Raw genomic sequence first — 26,355 nt, 5'->3', positions numbered from 1 at the left:
AAGGAGCTTAGTGCAGCAACATTCATTCTGATCGACACTGACTCGGCAGTAGAGGCAGTAATTATGCTCACCATAACAACCTGTCAGGGACAAATTACAATTTTGACGACTCACAAGCAGCATGCAGAAATTTTCAAAAAGGCCATATCTCCACATTGGTGCTCAATCTGTTACTCAAGCTGCACAACCCACCAGACATTCATATTGTGCGGACATCTGGACACGACTCCTTTACGGGGAACATAGCGGCTGATGCTGCAGCCCGAGGTCATGCCAACCGTGCATCCCCGAGAGGCAGTCATACTTTGACGCTCATCCAAAAACAGTACCGAGACATTCTAGAACATTACAGCTTACACAAAAGGAAATACCCACTACTTCATCTCACACTTAGTAGGGATGAAGCCATGCACTTACGAAGACTCCGAACAAATTCCTCCCACAAGCCACATTATTGCACAAAATACATCCCACACTATAAGAATACAGCTGTCAGTTCGGTGGAAAACCCAGTACACTCTATCATATGATTTGGTAGTGCAGTGGTGTTACGGAGGTGCCAGTAAACGGAGTGCCATATGAAGAGCAGGGGGAGGACCTGTTGACCAGCACTTACCCGGAGGACCAGAGACAACTGGTGGACCAAGCAAGGTGGACAGCCGAGGGCCATGACATCCTGGACTAAGGAAGCCACCCACCTCAGGGCAACATGCACAAGATCGCCACCTCTATTTTTTGTTTTTTAATAAAGCTTATTTCATCATCTCTGAACAAGGCCACCAAAGTGCTCTAACTTGTTTTGTCGGGCCCCAGAGCATTTACATAGCAAATGACAATGTCAACTTCGCCTCAACTTTTGCACTGAATTTCACTCAACAGCGAATGTGCTCCCTGATTTGGGCTCTCAAAAAGTTGCAGTTCAGCCCTATATTCTTTGATATTGGCGTAAATATCAACTTTGTTTGGACCTTTGCATTAAGGGGGATGCGGGGATTAAAAGTAAACTTTTGAACCATTCAACCAATTCTAATGAAATTTTTCAGGGTGTTTTTTTCTTGTCATTAGAATACATTTTAAGTGTCATCACCCTGGCAGTAACAGAAAAAAAAAAGTTTTGGTCATCATACTGAACAGTTTGCATAATGAATCCTTACCAACTAGCTCAGCTTTCTGTCGTTCTAAGTTGAGTGTGTCAACTTAGGAAAACTATCATTTGAAATATAAGAGAGCTATAATAGTATTTATTTTTGAATACATACCTTTCAGGTGGCCTTTAATTGAGGGTAAGGGCAGCCACTTCTTTATTTTTAGTGCTGTTTCTGCAACTCTCGCCACTTGAAAACAAAGATTGTTTTTTGTGTTGTTACCATGTCAAATATGAGATACTTTCATTGTGTTCAAAATAACTTAGAAACCTAAAAAGTAGTGCATCTTGTTCTTGACAAAATTTCGCTCTATGGACTGCCTTGAAAGGAGCTTCTGGCAATGCAGTTTGGAAATGATAGTTTTCCTAAAAGTGTTGCTTTGTCAAAAATAACAAAGTGGGAAAAATCAATGTAATTATTACAGAACGTGCTATTTTACTTTATGATGAATACTATTGAATCGTGATTATTTATAAAGGCTCAATTCTACTGCATACATTGGGTCTCCTCCCGTCCTTCAAGACGACACTGCTCGGCAGCAAGCTCTTTAAGTTGTCAGCTTTATTGTCAGCTTTAGAGTTGTGAAGCGCCCTTGTCTGTGCTTGCGAAATGCTTGCCTTAGTTGCTTGCTGGACGTGCTTCGTCATCTGAACTCCACAATCTACTTACGGCTGATCGAGCGCTCTCTTGGTGCTACATTCACTCTCGTCGAACTCTAACACAGCCAACGTTCCAACGCTGCTGCAGTCTCCACTGTTCTCAGGAATGTGAACTTCGTCTTAGGGCTTCTCTTCCACGCTAATGATTAATTTGCATTCTCCATCTGCATTCTCAAACATTGTGCAAGGAGACCTGGCTTACTTTTGCATAGACAGGCTAGTTATGTTGTCTTTACTAAAGGCTGGACGGTGGGTTCTTGGCACCGGTGGCCACTTGGCATCAACCAGGGTCTTGTGCCAATTGTACTCTGCGTATTTACTGATTGTACTTCAATCGTATTCTACCGGTCTGAGTTTGTGTGGGTTTATTTTATTTAGTAATACTGCAGGCCAATACTTTGGCCCAAGCAGGAGGGGCATTACAGTAAGCAAAAAGAAAATACCGACAGGCGCAAATAATGTTGCATAAAATGAACTTAATGCATAAAAAGAAGCGGGGATCACATTCCACTCGCTTACTGTTCGGGGGGGGAAACTGTACTTGTAACCGTTTCTTCTAGCGAAAATTGGTGCAAGCAAATATTCGTGACTGTGTCATGTTCTTCTCGTAGTAGGGCAACACACAGAAGCGGGTAACGACATATTATTTTTTTCCAGAAAGAGTATTGTGTAGTAGTACAAGGCGATTAATTTTTCTGCGTATTTGTAGTGTCTGTATTCTGTTTTGTAACATTAATGAGGACGGGGAATCTTTCCTGGCACATTTTCCGTATATAAATCTCACAGCTTTTTTCTGGACTCACTCGAGTTCCATAATGTCCTTTTTAGTATGATGGTCCCAGACTTCAGCAGCATATTCTAATTTAGATCTCACTATTGCATTGTAGGTTAATATTTTAGTTCCTATAGGCACGTGTTTAAGCTTCCTCTTTACGAACCACAGTTTCTTCAATGCCGCTGAGCAGGTATCCGAGATATGTGTTGACCGTGTGAGTTTATTGGTAAGAGTAATGCCAAGATATTTATATTTTTCGACTTCGGTGATAGCTTTGTTTTCAAGCTGGTAATGAAATTTCCTGGGAAATTTTTTTCTTTTTACTCGTATGTCTTTTTTTCCGCATTGAGCTGCATTCCCCAATTTGAGCACCAGTCAGAGATTGCCACACAGCATCTCTGCAACACATCATGATCATCATGGGACACGATTTCCTTGGAGATAACGCTGTCATCAGCGTATAACTGAATGGACACATTAGAGGAATAGCATCAATCAAATCATTGACATAAATTAAAAATAACAAAGGCCCTAACACACTGCCTTGTGGAATTCCTGAGGTGACCTGACGGGCACTAGAACTGCAATTTCTAACTTCAACAAACTTCCCTATCTTTTAGGTACACACGAATTCACTGTATCATACCAAGAGGAAGTCCAATTTTTTCTAATTAATGTAGTAAGTTACTATGGAGAACCCTATCAAATGCTTTGTTAAAGTCCAGAAAGAGCACATCTATTTGTCTGGATAAATCAAGTATTTGAGAAAGTTCATGTATGGTCGTTACTAGCTGGGCCAACGTGGAGAGTCCTTTTCTGAAACCGTGCTGAAAAGGTGATAGTATGTTTTGATCTTTGAAGAACCCTTGTATGAAACCAGCGACAATATGTTCCAATAGCTTGCAACTCGTGCTAATAATGGATACAGGCCAGTAGTTTGAAAATTTGAGATGATCTCCTTTCTTGTGTACAGGCAGAATGCGTGCTTTGCACCAGTCTGCAGGTATTTCTCCTAATTTTAAGGATAACTTTAAAAAATCTGAAATAAATTTCGATATTTGATCGGCATAACGCCTCAAGAAAGCATTGGGAATGTTATCAGGACCAGCAGATTTTTCATATTTATATTTAGGAGCAGCTCCAGGACACCCTTGCGAGTGATTAAACTGTCATCTACCGACGGGCCATATGTGCTTGAAAGCTCAGTCTGATTGTGATCCGCAAACAATCGTGATCATGATCCATTTACCAGTCAACCCAGGCTTCCCGTGATTGAAAGTGTCATTTTTTGTTTTTTCTGCCAAAAAAAGTTTCAGGTTCGGTTTGCCTCTCAATTCTGGCCTGTCACAGCCGAAAATATTACTTTCTTCTGGTACTTTTTCTGCATGTTATGCTGTGCTGCATCCACAATAAGTTTATTGTGGCTAAAAAGTGCAAAGAACTGTTCTTCAAACAAGGACATTCATTCTGCATTCAATTTCTCTCATTCAGTTTCTCTAATAGCTACAATTAGTATCTGCTGGCTTCTCTTTGTTCTAGAGAAAACTCATGGCAAATGACATATTCTGAACAAATCAGGGGATGTTTTGCTCAACCTTCAAAGTGTGGCCTTTTGTTTAAATAATTTTGTTCCTTTTTGTGTTGGCAGTCTCCTCTGAAGATAAATCCCCAAGGGGCATTTTTAACATCTAGTGCATGTTCATAAAAAAAAAAATTCTAGTTTCACAGAATTTCACACATATCTACTGCTCTTTGAAGTTGCCCTCTTTAGCCTGTCCAAAAGGTCAAAATGCGCAATTGGGGCACGCTTGAACAGATCAACACAACACAAATAAATTATTTGGTGATAAAAGTGCACAAGACATGTCGCTAAAGATTTGAACAGGTCACACCTCCATTTGATTTTTAATTGCAGTGTTATCTAAATAGTTAGCAAAATTTTTGGGCAGATATCTGTGTTCGCCATAACTTGAATCAGGGGAGAAAATCAACTATAATGAGGAGAATACACAATAGGGCATTCCTTGCCATGTAATACTCTGATAATTTCCTAGAAAAAAAAAAGGCACCTGAAATGGCTTCCTGCTTACCTCCACTGGTGGTGGTCACAGGCTCATATGGCATAATTACTTTTCTAAATATGTATGTTACATTTTTAACACCTTTTAAAGTTCTGCATTACATCTCACCGCACTGAACATACTATAAAGTTACTTTTCAATTCCGTGCTTGTAGCTAGAAGCATGCTACATGAAAATCATCTCTCGTGCTCTTTGGACTACAGTGGAAACCATTTATAATGATCCTTGTCTTAACAATATATCAGATGTAACAAGGAGCAGATGACCTTTCGTATATGTTCTAGGTTTAAATAAACCGCTTGCAACAACACTCACATGCCGCATTATTGGTCATAATAATTTAGCCTACTAGGTATGTGCGCCGAAAAAAAAAAGAACACAAAATCCTTGGGGGGAAAAAATGCAAACCGCTGCATTCGCCTGCATGCAGCAGCAAAGGTATATGCGGGGTATACCTTTGCCACACCCGCATTTGTGTCACTCACCCCGCACGACACGTCTTCATTGCATCAACCTACACATTGGCAGCCTCACGCTCCTCTTTGCCTCCCATCTGCCCCTTGTATATCAGTGCAGTCGACTTGCGTATCAGAGAAGTAGAATGGAGAGGGTGTGGCGAAAGTTTGGGGTACGCTGGTGTATGCAGCACCTCATGTTTGTTTTTCTCATTTTTTCCCCTGGATTTCACGTTTCTTTTCTCTTCAGTGCAGACACCCAGCAGCCAGATTAAATAGCAAATAATGTGGCGTGGGAACGTTGTAGTAAATGAATATTTTACCTTAGAATGCAAACAAAAGTTCACTGAAGTAGCTTCTCATTGTTACACGGAATGTTGTTACAACTCATAATAATATAAGTGGGTTCGACTGTACTTCTTTCTGTTAATTAAAATCTTTGGATGTTTGTCTCTTCTTTTTTTGTGCAACTCGGTTATAACAATTATTGGTTATAACAATGGAATTTGCTTGGCACTTGAATATTGTTATAAGTGGTTTTGACTGTATTTGTCTTTCTTTGATGATGCTTATTTTTGCAGCATGTTTCTTTGTTAAATACACAGAATGTTATCTTCACTGTGTTTATCAGTGAGAGGTAATTACAGAAATAATTAGCAATGTCTGAATGATTCTTTGTGTGATATTAGACTGGCTGGTGCTTGAAGGAACACTAAAGGAAAGTACTAAGTCGAGTTAGATCAACAGAGCATTCATTTCGAAGTCTGTCATCGTTTTTTTGTATGCCAATATATCAATTTTTTGCCTAAGGATTTGCCATTGAAGGTCCCGCTGCTGCTTCTCAACTTGAACCGCCCGCACCAAAGCAGAGGACTTGACGTTATCTCAACGTGACCACCCTCTATGCCATTGTTATGTCTTTTGTAGACTCTTTATTAAGCTCTATATACGAAGCGTATTGCTTGGCGGGTGTAGGTGCTCAGCTTGCATGGGTCGCTCTGTGGCTCTTTTTGGGTTCAGGTTGCCAGTTAAGGTCACTTGAGCCTCTGCTGCAGAAGCCGGCAGGTTGGTCAATTGGCCATTGTAAACAGAGGAAAGCGATGCCATTCGCAGTGGCAGGTCACGGCAGCTCTTTGTGAATCGGAGGTGCTGACGCCACATGTAAGAGATACCATAGTCGACAATAGATGGCGCCACTCCAATTTTTTATTACCGTCATTTTCTTGCTTACAAAAGCTCTGTTTTCATTACGAATGACGAATTCGTTATTACAGAAGCATAATCTTTCATTCTAGCTTTGCTTAATATTTGCCTTTAGTGTCACTTTGAGAGAGAGAGAAATAAAACATTTATTATCTCATATGCTTGGTACGGCATGAAGTGTTCAGGACTCTGGCATTCCTTGCCAGAGCTACAGAGCAATTCACTGTGTTGCTAATGACACCAAGATGCAATTCAGTTACTGTGTATGCAATTTGATTGATTACAGTAATATCATAGCTACCTCAATTTGCTGTATAGGTGGATGAGCAGTGGGAGTATCCCAGGGAAAACCTAATCTTGGAGCAAAGTCTGGGTGAAGGAGAATTCGGCCGTGTGGTTCGAGCCCGTGCCCGTGACATCGGCGGTGTGCGAGGCTTCACGACAGTGGCGGTCAAGATGCTAAAAGGTGGCCTAGTTTTTCTCAAAACTATATATAAGCAGCCCACAGTACACTTACTGTATAGACTCGTGTGAGGGCCGCACCTCCAACTTGGCAGCCCAACATTTGGGAAAAAAGCCCAAAATTTGGGAAAAAAAATTCCAATTGACAAGCAATCACGTTTGGTGCCCTGATGCCACATGTGCGCATTGGCGAATTTTCACACACTGCCTACTTCCACATGCCACTACTAAATGACGAGAGCCGGAGTGTGGACAAAATCCTGGGCGTGCACAAGTCGCCAGCTGGGCCAGCACCATTATGATCCAAAGGTTCAGTCCCGTGTAAGGGTCGCACCTCGTCAAAATTTTTTTAAAAAGTGCGGCCCTTACACGAGTATATACGGTACGTTGTCAGATTGTCCTCAGTGCTCAAACCTCATCATTCTCTAGTGGTGTCCAGTGTGTCACTACATTGCTTCAGAGTTAATCGCATAAAGTTGACGTTCACCTTTAGATGCCCAGATAACCATTTATGTTCCATAGATGTCCGTAAAATGTGATGTTTTAGTCATTGCACATATTCTATAGATATCTATATTTATGCAAACAATGTTACAAATACATACTATGGATATCGCAACTGGACAGATGTTTGTCTGTCCTGCAGATGTCTATAGAACATCTAGTAGATATTTTTCAATTTACGCTAGTGAGCCATACTTGCAGGTGCCATAGCAGAAGTATTATGAAGAACAAATTCAGCATAATGTTTGCAGCAGATGCTGTATGGCAGAACGCCATCACAGCAAAATCAAATACATTGCATGCACACATTAATGCACACTCCCGCGGTGAGGAAGTGCAGCGTACTTATTTTCCTGGACCCCTCCCCCACCCCTCACCCCCCTGCATGGCACACTGAGCATATCATATTAACTAATTTTAAAAGTATGTAGTGTCAGAAAATAGGCAGAGTAGATAAATATGACAAGCAGACGTGATAGTTTCCAACTATAATTTGAACAAATAAGAAAACATGATTCTGTTGTAGGGAAACTGGCAAAAAGAGGCCTCTGGGGCGGTGCAACTATTCATGTGTGGTTCAAAAAGTCTTTTTGTCATGTTGTTACAACATACATCACATAATGTAATGTATGTATGTCCTTTAGATGTTATGTTGAGATGTAGATTAATTGATCATACCTGCATAAACACATGTTTCGTAGTACCTGGTGGCATTCCTCTGAGCTGGAAAGATTGAGATCCCCCCCCCCCTCCAAATCCTTAAAGTGGCAACTGTGCCACAGATGGTGTACCAGGCACCCTGCATAGTTCTCGTCATGCTATAAGTGGCCTGGGTGTACTTTTTCACAAAAGACTGTTTATTACGTATTACAATATCATGGTTTGGTTGCACTGCTTTGTGTTGGCCTCACAGGAGCTGGTGTCATTTTATCTGTTTAGAACTGTGGTCATGGACAGCCTTAGCAAAGAACAAGGTTCTCTTAGCAAACTGCTACATACTGTCACATAGTATGTATTTATGGGGGAATAACACAGCAGCAAAACTGTGAATAACTTAACTAACCTGTTATTGGGTGAACCTGTGCCCACAAAAGCAAGTTGCACTCAAAGCACAATGATAGTAGCGAACACAGTTGGCGATCGGTGAAATCTGATCTGCGGGGCAAGCATGTCAGTTTTTTTACATGAGTGATCGAAGGTTCCAGAATAATTGCTGGTGCCCGCGGGTCTTGCAGAAAGTACTACACAATTCGCATTGCGCATACAATCAGATTACACTAGGTTTGGTGACAACGGATAGAACCATCGATAACATTCGAGAAACTTCCGTTACCTGTAGGTGCGTCCTGTGCTGAGCGATAACATTCAACCTTTGTTAGCCGGTGAAAAGTGGTCATTCGAGAAAGATAAACAAGTACACGTGTCAATACTCAGTGTTTTGATGTTTTGCTGATCATCGAGTAGCTTCAACATATAATGCTCGTTCATGGCACCTGACGTGCAGAGTTGTGTTAATGAAGTTACATTTTATGTACTTATCTTACAGACTGAAAGCAAAAGTGACTTACTGTTGTTTAGTGCTCTAATCAGTTGCATTTTATCATTAGTAAACACATGGTGACACATGCAATATAGGTTTAATGAATTAAACTCTTCCCTTAAGTGACCAAACATGAGATTCCATGTGCAAACTTGTTTCCATTCTCACTTTTAGGCAGTTGGACACCAGCTGAGGAACAAGATTTGCTATCAGAATTTTGTATGCTCAAGGAAGTCAACCATCCCAATGTGATACGTCTTCTCGGGGGCTGCACCACGAAAGGTGAGTATTGTGGATTCTTTTTAGTACATATTGTTCAATGCTTTGGTAGATTTTTTTTTATTGTTAACTGTGAAAGTTATTTTCTTGTCTCACTCATGTCACTTGTTTTGATGTTGCCAGCATGCTGCAGGAATAAGCTGCTTGAGTTTATGAAGCACTAGGCCTCACTCTTTGCTGGCCTTTTTTCTCTCACATTGGTGAAATATCTTTAGGTGTTTAATGGCGTTCTAAGCAGGCTTTTACGGAATCTGCCACTGTTATGGTTTTTATGATAGTCTCCTTAATTCCGTTCAAGTTATTCCCCCGTTGGAATTTAATGTTAGACACAACACAAGCAAAAGCAATGGGAAAACCTTACACTATATGTATTTTGGAACAGCACAACAGTAGGAGCGATCAAATAATGGCCATCTTCAACAGTACAAAAGATAAAACTGTACTGCTGCTTCTTAAAAGCACAATTGCAATAGCATGACAAGCTACTTACATTTGGCTTTGCGGAAGCTTTATCTAGTTTTGCCATGCATTAGATTAGTACAGCTTAGCTATACTATATTGTTTTCATAGCTTACATTAGTGCGTCTCAGTCAAAAGCGTCACTGCGCTGCTTTTATGAAGCCAGCAGAAAATAATGCAGATCAAGTCGCACTTGCTTTTACAAGGTAGTGCCACATTTAGGCAGTTGTTCTAATACAGCACCATTTCATCTGCTTAATATCTTTCTATTGACGATCCTTATTGGTGTGTTTTCCTTCCAATTTTTTGTCATGCTTGTGGTCACAATGTTGGCCTGAAGATGTGTATATGTATACACACATGCACACACACGTGCGTGCACACACGCACACACACACACGTACACGTACACACGCGCACATATACATATACAGGTTCAAATCTCAGCCATTCCAAAAACCAACTATTCCCCTAACAACTGCTACTCTCCTTCTGCTTGCCCTTCTTTTCCTCTTCTTTCACTTGGGCCGTTCTTCATTACCGTTACACTCGCTGCCCCCTCTCCCCTCAAGTTCACACAGGAGTAAGACAGGAGTTCAGTACAGGTTTCACAAGGAATGTAAAGCAGAAAAGTACATTTGCAATGGTTGTCATCAAGCTCAGGAATCGCAGCCAAACGAAACATCACAGGATCCAGAGCTTCCACAACAAGGAAAGGGCCAGGAAACCGGGGTAAGAACTTTATGAAGTGCCAAGGTAAATGTGGTGCCCGTCAAACCATGACTAAATCACCTGGTTAGAAAGCGCGAGCAGCACTTTACTGAGAAGACGTATTGAGCTGTGCTTGGTGGTGCAGTATTGCTAGCCGAGCTCAGACGTGCAGCCTGACGCAGCGTCTTGCTGGAATCGTCTTTTGCAGGGCATTCTTGCAGAGACATGTCAAAGCCAAGAAGGTATTCTTGCGATAACCTTGGCGTCCTCCTGTAGAGTAGCTGAAAAGGCATGGCAGACGATGTCGCAGATTTCAGTATCCTTTGATTGTGCAGCCCGGAGATCAAGTACTGCAAATGCCGGCACAGAGTAGTTATTAGCAACAGGGTTGCTTGAAAGGTAGTCAGTGGCTTGGTGACAAGTACCACTACAATGAACAACCGTGAAGCTGTAGTCTTGAAGTTTGAAGGCCCACCGGGCAATTTTGGCATTCAGGTCTCTTGTTGTTTGGAGCCAGCACAGTGCAATGTTGTCGGTAACAATAGTAAAATGCCTGCTGTAGACTTAAGGCCAAAACTTTTCAATGGCCCAGACTACCATGAAGCACTCAAGTTTTGAAGTGTGGTACCGAATTTCTGGTTCACTGAGGCGGCAACTGGCATAGGCAATGGGCTTCTTGTTCCCTTCGGAGTCAGATGTAGAAGAACTGCCCCAAGACTGAGACCACTGGGGTCAGTGTGGATGATACTAAGGGCGTCCTCTTGATAGTGTGCGAGTGTCGGTGGAGTCGTCAGGGCCGCCTTAATGTTCTGGAAGGCTGATTCCTGGTCGGGGCCCCAATGCCACTCCCGATTTTTCTTCAGAAGTTCATTGAGGGGTGCAGCATGAGCGGCGAAGCCAGGGACGAAACAGTGGAAGTAGGAAGCAAAACCCAAAAATGTTTAACTTGTTTAGCCGTTGTAGGAGGCTAAAGCTTGTAGCTTTAAAGGGTCAGGGTTGATGCCGTGGGCACTCACAACATGACCAAAGGAGGTAACTTCCGAATAGCTGAAGAAATACATTGAAGGCTTTATCCGGAGGCCATCATCATCTAGAGCGCGCAAGGCAAGCTCCAAATGCCGTTAGTGTTCAGCAGATCTGGGAACATAAACAATAATTTCACCCAAAGTACACCAATGCCATCGACCACTTCAAGTGTCCAAGGACCCTGTCCACTAGTCATTGGAACGTTGCAGGTGCATTAGAGAGCCCAAAAGGAAGGCAGTTAAAATGATACAGGCCATCCAGTGTGATAAAAGTAGTCTTCTCCGAGTTTTTCTCATCGAGCCCGAGCTGCCAGTAGCTGTAGAGGAGGTCGAGTGCAGTGAAAAATCTGGCCCCATGAAGCTGATCTAAGGCGCCGCCAAGGCAGTGAAGAGGGTATACATCCAGCTTGGTAATGCTGTTTAGGCGGTGATAGTCTACACAAAATCGCGTAGTGCCGTCCTTATGAGAACTACTGGGGACGACCAAGGACTGAACGAGCGAGATATGATGCCACGCTGTATCATAACTTCCACTTGAGTTGTAATTTCAGCCCATTCAGAAGCAGAAACACAACAACGGTTGTGTTGAATGGGCGCATGGGAGCCAGTGTTGATTTGGTGACGAACAAGAATAGTACACTGAAGTTCGCTCAGAAGTTCGCCAAGCACCTTCAAAATTTCACCAGCAATGCTTGGATATCAGACTTCTCGGATGACATTAGGTTTGACTGAAATAGCAAACTTCCAGTCGACGGAGTCATCGCTACTCTCCGGAGAAGTACAGCGTTGCACTGTTGCTAGGAGCAGGGCTGAAGGGCTGCCCCGGGCACCAACACAGTTCCAGAGTGTAGGTGTAGCAGGCTGTCTGATAGGTTGAACACCAGGGAAGAAAATGCAAAAGGAGAGGAGCACAGTAAAGAGTGTGGGATGGCAAATTCATTTTCCGGTCACGAGCAGATGGTGCAGTCAGCAAAGACGTCCGCATCTAAGCATGCGTCCATGTCTTAATGAATGGGTACCCACACAGTAGAAGACAAGAGTATAGTTACCGTAGATGTTGCCAGCAAAGGAAAAGAAAGCGGTGGTGGTGGGCGAGCATGTTCATTTTTGTAGGCCTTCAGTAGAAGCACGGTCGTTAGCACACATATACATGTCGAGAGGACGCGCACTCTGATACGAAAGTAAGATAAATGCTCACGCAATGACAAAGTGCCATTGCTCAGAAAGGAGCGAGCTCCTGCGGCCGCATAGCTGGCCAACTTAAAAATAGAGGGCACTCACAAGGACAGCAGTTCATTCAGGATTGTGTTAGCTACCAGGTCAGGTACTGGATCATGAGGGAGCAATCCTGTTATGCAACCACCATGGTTAAAGTCTATGTGTACACCCAGTGTTGAGCACCAGTTGCAGCCCAAAATTAAGGGTGCACAGAGGTTTTGCATCACAGTGAATGGGACACTTACGCTTTTTCTGAGAGCAGTCATAGTCATCCAGATTTCTCCAAGGGATGGTAGATGAGTTCTGTCAACTAGGAGGAGGCCGGCTTGTGCGACCGTAGTCATCTTCAGATGGCACTGAATGGGCAGCAAATTTGGTGTTATGAAATTAAAAGCTGCGCCAGTGTCCACTAGGGCCTCAATGTTTTCCGGTGGCTCACTTAGCTGAACTTGCATCATGGGCATACCTGTAAGTGGGCCCAGTGACCGGAGAGGGACTTGACGACTTATGCGGGGTCCTGCCCTCGGTGGCGCACAGTGGTTTTCCAACGAAGGAGTATGACGCAAACAGTCTCGACTGTAATGGCCGATCTCGTTACATTCATAGCAGCACATGATTGAAGAGCACTGACGGTATGCGTCGGAGCGAATGATTTGGCCTGCTGACACTTGTTGACTCGGAAAAGGGCAGGAGTGGGGCCATGCAGTGGAGCATTTTACTATGTGAGCCTCCAAGGCAAGAGCTAAGGCAGCATGAACTGTAGACACGTGGGCGAGGTGGACAAAGCATTGAACATTGACGTCGATGAAGGCTTTGGTAGCAATCAAGTTGGCGGTGGAGTTCAGACAATCAGCCAGGGCCTTCCACGACAGGCGCTCGACATGAGCAGCGAGCTCTTGCAGACTGTAGTGGCCCTGTTGCACACACTGTAATTCTGTAAGGTGTAAGTGCTGAAGATGGGCATCACTATAGCGGGACTCGAGCGCCGAGATGAGACTTGCATAGTTGGAACAGTCGGATGCTGGCAAGAACTCCAGAAATTCAGCAGCAGCAGAATCAAGCTGAGCCACAAGGATTTAAACTTTCTGGTGAGGTGACCAGTAGTGGAACGCAGCGACAGAGTCAAACTGCCTACGGAAAGCAGGCCATGACGTGGTACTGTCAAAGGTAGGTAGACTTGGGAAGGGTTGCTGACATTGCTGCTTGACAGAATTGGGAAAGGGAGATTGAGGTGCCATCATGTCCACAGACCACAGAGGTCAGTGGTGAGGTCAGCGATGCGACCTCACCACAGACCTTTCCATGGACGACATACGCTGGACTAAATAGTCCTCAACAGAGAGCAGTTGCTGGTCAAGGCATGCTTGAAAAGAGTCCAGGAGAGCCGCTAGGTTGGGCACAGGCTGATGGCGAGTGCAGTCCGACTCGGCAGGGTGAATGTTTGAAGGCTTTGTGCCAGAATCTGAAGACTGTGATGGCGGCGACTGTTGCATAGGGATGGCGTCACTCGCAGAAGGGGCGTGGTCCAGTTGAGTGTCCGATGACGGCGCCAACATAGTTTGTGGCACTGATGTGAGCGAAGGCATCGTATTGGGGGACTTCTTGCTGTGGGTTAACATGACCGCTGCCACCAAAATGTAACGGGAGTCCGGTGCCTTGAACAGATTCCAAGCAGTACACGACACACCCAAATCTCAGCCGTTCTAAAAACCAACTATTCCCCTGACCTACTGCTACTCTATCCTTCTGTTTGCCCTTCCTCTTCTTTCACTTACGGCCTTCTTCGCCGCCATTACAATATATATAAATATATATATACAAACAAAAAAAATTAGAGACCCGCCGTGGTTGCTCAGTGGCTATGGTGTTGGGCTGCTGAGCACGATCTCGCGGGATCGAATCCCGGCCACGGTGGCTGCATTTCGATGGGGGAAAAATGCGAAAACACCCATGTGCTTAGATTTAGGTGCACGTTAAAGAACCCCAGGTGGTCAAAATTTCCGGAGTCCTCCACTACGGCGTGCCTCATAATCAGAAAGTGGTTTTGGCACGTAAAACCCCAAATATTATTATTATTATTAAAAAAATTAGAGAAGGAAAAACAAGGATGAGACAAGTATAGAGGACTGTAGCACACAGGATGTACAGAGTCCTGTGTAATTGTCTCCTTTCTTTTTTCCCCCCCCTTTTTTTTTGCACTGCTGCTTTTTCTCATTTATGAACAAACTCATCCAAGAAAACGTTTATCTAGAACAAAACTAATCGTTGGCAGCAATATTTATTTATGATTAGCATTTCATCGGCTGTTGTTCGAAGAATAACTCGTCTTTCCAAGGGTTGTCAGTGTCGGTGCATGCACTTAACCTGACAGCATTCTGCATTATCAGGCGTTTGGTGTGTTGCAACACCACATACTCAAGCACATGAGGGTTGGACCCTGCTCTCCTAAGTTCACGTGCTACATGACACCATTGGAAAAAAAAGGATGTTCTACATCTGGCCGCCGTGACCCTGAGTGATGCTGGCTAACACTCCCAGAGCTAGCTCTAGTACACATAAATACCCAAGATAGTATATACGAATTGATAGCCATCAGCATAATACAATTGGTAGTGCAATGCATTCTTAATGTGGAGGTTGTGGGTTTGTCTACCACCTGCGACAAGTTATCTTTTCATCCACTTCATTTTCCCTTTTTCTCATTATTTCCTACATTTCAGTTTCAACCACAGAATTATCCCTTCGCCCTCCTTGGCTTCATTACCTGTTGGTTTTACATATATGGTCATTATTAACAAAAATCGAGCCCCTCTGTTTCCCTTCTTCTTGTAAATATGCTAAGTATTGCAAACATGAACATCCGTGCACGATAAGATTTTGCGACACATACAAGGCAGGATGAACATGTGGTCACATAGAGTATAAATGCAACTTAAACGTCATTCTAAACAAAAAAATTTGGTCATCTAGTTGCTCAAATAGCCGTATCAAGCTGTGGCAAGAAGCCTGCAGCGAGTTCATTGCCTAGCAGTCATATCTCAGAACATCTCCAGCCTAATACCTAGAGGGAAAGGTTTTAAGATGTGAGTGGGGCAAGGAAATCTTGCCAGAGAACATTGAAAGGTATTCAGTTTAAAATTCTAGCTTTCCTTGCTGTAATTTACAAGGCGTACAACACTGTTATCATAATGATGATGTTCCCTGCAACTGTCAGTCATCCCTTCACTAAAGTGAAACATGGATAGGCTATGTATGGCACACTTACTGTGTATGAGAGTGAGAAAAGAAAATATTCTTTATTATGAGTGCAACAAAACACTCTTGTAGTTTGCCATTCTATGTATTGACAAAATAAATTAAAAGGTATGGGACGAAGAGTCAGTGCTGCAGATCCTCTGCATTTTTTACCTATTCTAAAAAAAAGGTATATTTGACTGAATTTCACAGCGTACCAGTTGAGCAGCAGAAATGGGTCCACAAGATAGCATGTACATAGAAGACTGCCCTGAAATAACCATGTGTTAATGACTGAATGTATACTCTAGGCCTGCTTATTTATATATGGGCTGACCCTGCCATATCTAGCAGCCAGTATTGGTCCAGGCCTGGGCACATTGCTTGGGCAGTGTGACACTTTCTTGGCCAGGTCTTGGACTGAGCACAGTCCAGAATACTTTCATGTCAAAATACCACTCTACATAAAAGCCCAAGAGTAAATAGCAGGTTGTTCACTGACCACTGCAAATGTTTCCTGCAGACACTGCGTCATGTATGTGGCAAACACATGGGAGTAACAATAAATAAAAATTGAGGGGCTTCATTTTTATTAACATCCATATGAAGCCAACATACAATTACTTGGCTTCATTGTGTGTTGGCGTTGTGTGGAAACCACATGAGAAGTACTTTCGAGATATTTTTGGTGTGGTGTCTCCTGGTGTCAGTCTGTATTTCATGGTGTGCTAAAACTACGCGGCCAATATGGCAAATGTATGGTATGGGAAATCTGCTTTAGGAGGGGTACACATAGTGCACATCTCAGCTGGGTTACAGGATGGTCATTATGCTACCTAAAATAGGCACGGCAGTGCCAGGCAATGTCATACCAAAATGATACCTTTCATGTGGTAGTCACTTTACTGTGTGCAATACTGCACCCCCTATCACTGTGACTGTTTAATGCTTATGGCAAAACTTCCATCTTTTTATTATTTTTTCTTCATGTTTTACATAAGCATGAGTCAAGAACAAAGCATAGCATGTTTAAATGGGAACAAAAGCTAAACTCTTGAATGCTTTAGTGGCTTCCAGTCACCCACAGCAGTTTCTCCACACTTTTATTTGTAGCACCCTACAAACTCTGTGCTTATTTAATGACAAAAATGCAGCAGATACAACATGTCCTGTTGGAATCTATATACAGTGTAATGAGGCAGTGTTCACGTGCACCTTCTCACCTGGCTCAAAGATGCCCTGAACGAGGAGCTCTGCAGTGCAATGCACCTTTGAATGCAACCAGCATTATAGGAGTTGAAAAGGGCAAGCTAGCTTTCTGCGCCATTTGTTTGAGGATGCCCTACCTCCCCTTGGAGGCACAGATGCGACTGTCCGCGCATTTGCCAGGCAGCGCAAAGCATGCGCAATTGTGAGGCCATCTCCTCCAGTGCCCTCTCTCCCATCTCATTGTGGCTCTCTGCATTGCGACCCCCTTGCCCTTTCCACATGCCTTGCAATCCTCTTGCCCTTTCCACCAGCGCCTGTTCCACCAGGCCGGTTTCACCCCTCTACGTTCCACTGCTACGGGCGAATCAGTGTGAGCCATCACTCCTAGATGGCACTGCCATCCCACAGCCGAGTACGAGCTATTCAGCAAGAAAGTACGAGAGCTGCTGTAGGTAGCAGCCACAGTTAGGAAAATCCGGGATGGCTTGCAAAGAAAGCTTAGCTTTTAAACATTGTGAAGTTCAAAGGTGAATATAAATGAAACAGTTTACTAATGACTAAATGGAGTTCTTGGTAGTGTGAGACCTTACTAACAGGCTGTTCTTTTTTTATCAATATGCAGCCAGTCCATCAGATGCTTTTCTCATATAGTAAGGGCAAAGGTGCCAAGGTGAAAAGGGGCTCCTGCTCATTGTGGTCAATTTATTTATTTATTTATTTATTTTCATAAAATTGGAAATTAAAACTAATGTCACTGCCCTCTCTGCTATCTTTGTCTTCTTGCAGGTGGACCGCTTTATGTAATCGTGGAGTATGCAGAGCTTGGCTCTCTGTTAAATGTGCTGCGGCATAGTCGGCACATGGCCGGAGGGGGTGCAGACGTGACAGTTGTATGCAACCCAACATACATGGCTCAGGAGCCAGCTCTGAGGTCCCCAGAAGAGAATACCGAGGATCCTGCTGAGCCTGAAGTGCCCAGCTTCAGCGATCTAATTTCTTTCGCTTATCAGATAGCGAAAGGGATGGCATACTTGGCCGACATGAAGGTTCGTTCATTTATCTACCCTGGTGTTCCAGTGCTTCTTGTGTATTTGCACACGTGACTATATTTGCTTCACCGAAAGGTAAAATTTGAAAAAGCAGTTATAACCAGTTAACTGAGATCAATGTACCTTTTCTATGTAGCACTGGCTGTATGTCTCAAGCCACAGCATGCTCATTACCACTTCTTCATGCCTATAAGGACACATATCTATAAGCCAAGAGATACTAAAGCGAAACATTGAATAAGGTTTGTGAGGAATTTGGTTTGGTGTGAAAAGAGTTGACAGCCCCAGTGATATTGCACATCCCAGAAGAGGAGGAAAATCAGCATAGCACAGACAGAGTTCAGCCAGCCAGAACTTCGTGAATGCTACTTCCCCGCACTGGTCACACTGGTTACAGTGAATGAATGTTCTTCTGAACTTACTGTGCATTTGTTCTGCAGAAAGGGTTGCTTATTAACAAGGCAAGTGAAGGCTATTTTTCTTGTTTTTAATTTCATGCCTACACTGTGTGATGTTACAGATTTCATGCTTTCTGCATATTGCAATATCTTTATGCACAAAAAGTCTAATTGATGGCTTTTATCGCTAAAAGCAACACAGGTGCTATGAGGGCAGGTGCCTTAGTGGAGGGTTCTGGATTAACTTTGGACACACAGGGTTCTTTTGCAGACAAGCAAAGCTCAGTACATGAGAATTTTGTGTTCCACCCCAACAGAATGCAGTCATTATGGCCAGGAATCAAACACACAACCTTGTTCTTGGCCACAGAACATTTTAGCCACCAAGCCACTGTGGCAGTTAGGAACAAAAAGTCTGCAAAAGTTGCTAGGTTAAATATTTGTTAGTTTTTTATCTAGTATAATCCTTTTATTTACAGGGAAGGTACTAGTCTCGACCGTAAATTGTTACCTTTACTTGATGCCATGAGAAGCTTATTGGGAAACTACTGTGGTGTTATCATGTGCATTTTGCTTTCACATAATTCTTTGTTTTAACAAATATATAACAAGCTTTTACATTCAGTAAAGGTAACATATAAACTATTGTTGATATGTATAGTCAGCAAACCTACTTTACTTTAGTCATTCCTGCCAGTCCCATTAAACTTCAATCCAGTTAATTCAGTTATTTTAGCATTATCTCTTAAGCACACAAGTTTTCACTAAGCTCTTGTATAGAACTACAAAAATATAGTCAATATCATTACCCTTGGCAATATAAGCGAGCAGACGTCTTACGCACATTTTTGCTACCTTCCTCTCTCGCAGCTGGTGCACAGGGACTTGGCGGCACGAAATATCCTTTTGGCTGAAGGAAATGTTATCAAAATCTCCGACTTTGGTCTAAGCCGGGATGTCTATGAGGGTGACACATACCTGAAGAAGAGTAGGGTAAGGGCCAACGTGCTGCCTAGTGCTTCTGCTCTCATTATGCAGCTGGAAAAGAGACTCGCATCCTTGTGTCACAAATGAATATTTAGAAGATTAATGCACATTAAGTGTGCACTTTTAGGACACAATCACAACGAAAATATCACTTTATTACGGCGATCCATGAAGCACTGTTACTGCGGTCACATGAGTGTGTCACAGCTCTGTCTTCTTCTCAAAGGGGCCTTGAAATACTTTTTGAACATACATAGTAAAAAAAATGTTGCCTGCTGCGAACATGTGAGCCAAATATTCCTGCACTGCATATAGCAGGTAATTTGTGATCTCGCGTCAAAAACAGAAAAATTACTTGCTCTCGCTTCCGTAATGTCATGATGCAGCGTCATCGCAAACAGCTGGACCCACCAATGCTATTGGCTGATTTCATGATTGCAAGAACATTCTCAGTAATACACAATTGCTAATTTTTAGTTAAATAAATTGTGCATATATACGTCAGAAATTTCAAAAATGTAGAAAAGTCATTTTATCTTGCACTGCTGGTCTACACATGACAATTGTGTGTAGCTGTGTCTGCTGCACGTAGCCTTCAAGATAGCAGCGGAATGCTGCATAGTATAGTCTATTGCAGCTGACACAGGGTGTTGCAATGAGCCTTTTTGCCACCGAGACACTCAACTTTTGGCCAGGGCTTTGCTCTATTTTCTTCTCCCATGTATACCAGCGTGCTAGTGGAGATGAAAAGAAAGCCACGTATCAGTACAATAACTCCACTAATACTTGAAGGATTTGAAAAAAATTCGTGGCATGAGATTCGTCAGATGATGTCCTTTAATAGTGAGACCATTCTATGATTAGTTAGAAAAGTGTTTCATGGTTCTTTAAGCTTTAAGTGCAAATTTTCTATAGACCTATAGCAGGGAAGAGACATTGACGAAAGATATCAGGATTGCATATGCTTATTACACTCTCAGTTGTCCCACCTCATTAAAGCTTCAAATGAAATTATACAGTATTGTACAATTCAAGAAAAGCAAAATTGTCTTAATATTTCATGTAATTGGTTGTTTGACTTAGTTCAAAACATTGATGCCTTTACTTATGTGGGTTGTCCTCCATATATACTACTGCCTCCTCTCAGAAACAAGGTGTATCCGATTTTGCATATTTATTCTTAAATTTGTTGCTGTAGGCATGGAACAGCATCTATATGCGCATGCTCTTCCTGTTACACTTTGCATTACTCAGTCATGCATCCTGAACCACATTATTAATGTTTGTCATTGTTACAACTTGCAGGGGAGAGTGCCTGTAAAATGGATGGCCTTGGAATCACTGGAGGATCAGATATACAGCAGCAAGAGCGATGTGTAAGCAGCTTAACCTCTTTGTGCAATAGCAGTCGTGTGTGTGTATATGCGTGTGCGCACGCACACAGGTTCTTAAAAATCATTGAAATTGAAATTCAAGGCCCCTAAAAGTCCTGGAATTCTTTTTTTTTTCTCTTTAAAACCCTTCCATTTCTTGAGTAATACACTCTTAAGGCCAATTTTGTGACCAGCGTTTTATGGCGGATCAGAGTGGACCCAGCAAACTTGCCATTTTAGAAACAATGGTACACTAAAAAAAGAAGAAAAAAGCAAGATGTTGCAACCGTCTGCGTGCCACACACCTTCGGCACATTTGCCTTTGATCCACACACCCCGCTCAGCATGACTTTGTCACATTCACACCCTCTCGTGCTCTCTCCTGTCTCCCTTCTACTTAGCTTTCATGAGTAAAAAAATAATAGCACATCGCTTTATCGAGCAGAAATGGCAATCAGCCCAATCATAAACCATGTTGCTTTAAAAAGGAAAAAAAAAATAAGTGCCAGGCCCCAGTGACTTTTTGATTCCTTAACCCACTTCCTGCAAACAGCATTATAATCCCACAACTCCTGGATATGTTTAGAAGGTTTGATGCAATCATGAGAAGAACCCTACATGGTACTCCTGAAAAACATTGAAAGAACTCCATTGTCATCAGAAGAATGCCTGGAAACTCTTGTGCAATGTTAAGATGCTCCTCTGCATCCTGAAGAAACATGCAGCTTGCATGTACCAAAAGACAAGTACTGTCTGCAGCACCATCCATTTGCAAGCATGATATGCAAGACATACCCAGCTAGTGAGCCCCTCCATGAGGAAGACTTTATTGAGTGTAATCTCATTCTTGGCCAATCCTCTATGGCAGGTATGCTCCGCTCCTAGAGGTAAATCAAATCACTGTGTCTTGATCAATGCACCGTGCATGGCTATGTGCAGCCAGGTGCTGTGGCACAGTGCACAAAATGAGCTCAGCAGAAAGACTGTGGTCATTTGTCAGCATGCCCATTTTTTTACTGCAGCAAACTATTTTTCTTAAGCTGTCACAAATGCAGGTTTTATGTACTGCGGCCAGTGAACTGTGGCTGTGCCAGAAATGCAATACAGCATGTGTTCTTTTATGCACTACTAGTGCGTATTTGTTCTGGGCCAGAAATGCTTTGATAAAAATAGATGTGTACACCGGTTGGACAATGGCAAACTTTTTTAATTGGGGAAATGTATGTGAAAATTGCCACTGGGAAGTAGTGATGCTTTTGGGTACATCCTCTATGGAAAGCTAGAATGGATTATGTCATATCTAACCTGGCAGTAAAGCTCGCATAGAAGTATACTTTAGAGGGTTTTTCTCCATGGAGGGCCAATGTAGTAGAAGCCACTGAGAAAAATCCCAAAACTGTATGGAATTCTTTTTAGAGCAAATTGTTTAATGCACCATGACCCTGATGCGTGTACTTCAGCCGTCCAGCAGTTTGGCAAAATTTTACTCAATCTTCCATCTCGACATGGTGTATCATGCGGATCACTCTTGTAAATCATGTAAATATTCCTGAATAAAAGTTATAAAAAGGAAAGCAAATTGGTTAGAATGCTTGGCCTAAATCACAAGATGGTTGGTTTTAAACCAGGTCAGGCATCTTCTTTTTATATCACATTGTGCTGTGCATGAACCAAAGCACGAGGATAGACGGAACAAGGTGTCCCCATTTTCTAGTGCATTACTGCTGTTTGAAGTTAAAAGTATTAGCAAAAAGAAATCATACAATATTTGAACATTCATTTTGCATGTCAAGTGTGATGTTGACCTGCAGAACTGGGCACATCAGGCTCAGAATTGCGACGATGATTGTGCATTGTGCATGCAGATTCCTTGCTGAACACGATCACCTTAGGCATTTCCAAAAAAAAAGTCAGTTTTGCCTTGCAGGTGGAGCATTGATTTCGATAGTAAATTATTACAAACCTATACGAAGTAAGGTTAGTCATTTTATCAGCTGCATAAACGGCCCTAATCATGAGCTTGCTAACTAAATTAACAAGCACATACAGGCAAACACGAACGCATCTCACTCAGCGACCATGGACAGTCACTATCAGGATGCTGGCAGGATGAAGAGCAGCAGCAGCAGCGACCGAATTCCCCTTCGTGATGCCTCTTGCTTCAGCATGAACTACGCGTGCAAGAACACAGCGTACAAAAATCCGTCAGCTATCTCTGGTCGGCTAGCCTTCAAACCCAGTGCACATTGCCTCTAAGATAGGAGGTGCACTCTCCCCCTCCTCCGAGTGTGCGCACATCTTCCTGCTTCCCCCCGTTTGCGAGTGTGAGAAGCACCTTCCCCGCTTTTCTCCCTTATGAGCGCAAGAAGACATTGCCGCATAAAGCCACCATCCTTCTCTGCTCACCCTTGCAAGCTTGCACCTACAGCATACAGCATGCGTCCGCAATGCTATCACACTTGGACTATATGGAACATCACGGCAATGGCGACAATGATGGTGAAAATTCACCTGGGGTGTCCATATATTTGCTATCATAATAAAATACAACTTCACCTTTTCATTATTATTCATTATTCATTATTATTCATAATTTCTAGGCAGTGTGATGCACCTGTACAACACTGTCAGCAGCATGCATTGTAAAATGCCAGTAAATCCCAAATGGACGAAATAGAAAAAGAAAAAATTCCACAAAAGTACTGATAGACACAAATGTATAAATGAACACTTTTGATGCTGCATCACAAAAGTAAGCCTAAAGTTAGTTTTAATTATTGCACTATTATGCATGTACAAATAAAATAAGAAACAAATTTGACCTCTGAAAAGACTGGGCTGTGCAATTTCCCCTAAACATGACATTAGATGCAGTGACAGACTAATATAGAATGTATGGAAGCTTGCGTGATAGTAGTGTGGACGAGAAAAAAAATTCACCAATGATTACGATACTCCCAATGCAAAATTTGAGTCCAGCTGTATACATGTTTTCACTTCATGATATAGTGACTGACGCAGACAATCTGTCTCGTTCGGCATGTTGCAAACGGAGTGAAGTGTGCCGCAACCGCCTCACCAATCTGGAGATCTCGAGAGCCAGCACATGGGTGACGCATGGGTGCGATTCACAGCCGCCACCTCCGACAAATTTACCAAATGATGCGCGCTAATCTGGCACCAATCCTGTAGCCATTGTTGCTGCACCCTCCTCTCCGCTTGTTCGTTCGCTCGGCTACATGCTCGTTCGCTTGGTTAAGCCGCCAACCTCGATGCTCACCACAGGAACAGGCACCTAAGAGCTGCACTCTAAAATAATTACAAACCATGACAATCGAAACAAGTGTGAACGAGACCAAACCATGCAGACCAAACAAGTGCAAGCGAGAGCTATAAGCAGGCAAATAACGATATCAGCGGTACATTACACAGCTATAGGCGAGTCCCTTTTCAAGCCAGTGTAAGCTCAAAAGTTGCTCTACAAAAATAAATATATATAAATTAAGGACATAACCAAAGTGCAGTTTACTCAGCTATGGCAGCTGTGGATCACATGAGCAGTGTGTTACATGAACTGCATAGTGTCCAGATAGCATGATTATTTTTGACAGGAAAGTGTGAGAGCTTTATTGAGCCAATGTTTTGTTTCTTATGGCGAAAAATTCTGACCAAGAAATGATTATCTTGTCCTGAATAAGAGCTTAAAATGCATACCTTTCTTTTTTCTCTTATTGCAGGTGGTCCTTTGGTGTTGTGCTCTGGGAAATCGTCACACTAGGTAAAAAAACCTTTATTTCATGTGTGAAAGTTCTGAGGTTCTTCTAAAGTTCAGAATTTATTAATGCACTTCATATTGCATTTAGCTGGCGTTATAAAAGCCTAATAAAAATTTCTGTTCCAAGGGGCAATATTAAGGTGACTAAACCATTTTAGGTGAAACTTTCCTTTCAGCTGCCAATTATACGCTACTGTCTACAAAATTGTATCCCGAAACTTTTGAAAGGGAGCAGTAACAACAGTGCTATGGGGATTTCAAAGAATTGAACCTTGCTGCCATTTGTGACATCATCAGCTGACAACTCAAGGCTGCATGCTGCTACGAGAAATAAAGCATGGATTTTGTTGAACTCATGTATACATGACTGTCATGCACCAATATATTTCATGTGGCTAACCACAACAAAGTGCTTGAAGCACTGCACTTGTTCAGTTAGGGTGTTCATACCTCTTCTAGGGCCCATGAGCATGTGGCTAACAATGATATGACAATGTCGTTATCAGTAAGGTGGCATTATTTGCCATATTGAAACTGGTTACACAGGGAAGAAAATTGCAAAGTTTGCATACCATGTCTCCTTGCATGGCTTGTCATTTGATTCTCAGAAGTATGTCAGTTGGGCAGCCTGCTCCACTTTTCTTTTTATAGCCATGTGCAGAATCCTAGGCCGCTATTTTGTTGGGATGCCTTTTTCTATACTAATGCCTTTTGGCGCTTTCCCTACTCTGGCCATATAGTGTCACCGCCTTCTGTGAACTTGGAAGAGCCATATGTACGCTTCTGTGTAGGGCATATACTACATATAGTCGATGCAGTCTAGTCCTAGTTTTGCTACATTTACAATAATCATAGTATAGAGAAGTATAAAACTTTTTTTCACATTTATTCACTGCCTTAGACAAAAAAAAAGAAAAACTTGTCCCTCCCCAATTTCAAAAGTAAACAACAACTTGTGCAACCTTGTGGAACAACAAGCCAAACTCAAACAAAGCAGAGTTCTCTGATACAAAGGAATGGTACCATTTGTTGCACTCCTTATTTAAACCTCGGAACGTTTTCATGCCAAAGATGCAATTCCAGTTCCTGTAGAAAATATTTTTATGCCTCATGTGCACTTGTCTCACCACCTCCACACACCTTCGCACAGCATCCTGTCAATGTCGTCAAGTCAATGTCGTCACAATGTTGATTACCATTTCTTCCTGCTGATGGGACATGAGGGCCTGGACACTTTTGGTGTGGAGTGTGGCATTACCAACTGTTTGAAAATGAGCTTCTTTGTTGCCATTTTGATGACATGTTGAATGATCATTTCTTCTTGCGGACATCTATTTTAAGTGAGGACACAGCCGGACAGCTTTGACATGGAATATAGCATTAACAACTGTTTGTGGTGAGACACCAGGAGGTTAAGTTTCTGTGCCTCTTTAGTGACTCTTTTTGCACAAAGTAGCTGAGCTGTAAGCAGCAATGGATGATAAACACAGCCAATCAGCCCTGTTGTTAAAGGTTCTGTGCTGTCACTTACACTTTATGTGCTACTGGCCGATTAAAATTAGTAGGCATATGCATGACTTTGGGGTGTCTGCATTGGGAGAAACTCTCCGCTTTTTACACTGCCTACAATGTCACCACAGGTGCCTCACCATACCCTGGTGTGGGTCCCGAACACTTGTTCCATCTTCTCAAGACCGGTTACAGAATGCATCAACCTGAAGGCTGTTCTGATGAAATGTAAGGCACATTCCCATTTATTATTGTCCCGTTTTACACATCATTTCATGCATTACCAGGTGGAGCACCAGTATTTT

The 26,355-nt window shown here is 42.6% G+C and overlaps 1 protein-coding gene across 1 annotated transcript in view; it reads left to right on the top strand.

The window, feature by feature from the left end:
• LOC139049438 (proto-oncogene tyrosine-protein kinase receptor Ret-like) overlaps positions 1-26,355 on the top strand; it is a 379,568-nt gene that overhangs the window by 335,641 nt on the left and 17,572 nt on the right. Inside the window, exons 12-18 of the mRNA XM_070524812.1 lie at positions 6,637-6,784; positions 8,999-9,106; positions 17,746-18,005; positions 19,277-19,399; positions 20,699-20,769; positions 24,504-24,544; positions 26,182-26,278. Coding sequence (XP_070380913.1) covers positions 6,637-6,784; positions 8,999-9,106; positions 17,746-18,005; positions 19,277-19,399; positions 20,699-20,769; positions 24,504-24,544; positions 26,182-26,278 — 848 coding nt within the window. The remainder of the gene's footprint in view (positions 1-6,636; positions 6,785-8,998; positions 9,107-17,745; positions 18,006-19,276; positions 19,400-20,698; positions 20,770-24,503; positions 24,545-26,181; positions 26,279-26,355) is intronic.

The sequence above is a fragment of the Dermacentor albipictus genome, chromosome 1, assembly GCF_038994185.2.
Source record: "Dermacentor albipictus isolate Rhodes 1998 colony chromosome 1, USDA_Dalb.pri_finalv2, whole genome shotgun sequence".
Classification (NCBI taxonomy): Eukaryota; Metazoa; Arthropoda; class Arachnida; order Ixodida; family Ixodidae; genus Dermacentor; species Dermacentor albipictus.
The sequence above is the reverse complement of the archived record's forward strand: the minus strand, read 5'-3'. Positions and strand labels throughout refer to the sequence as shown.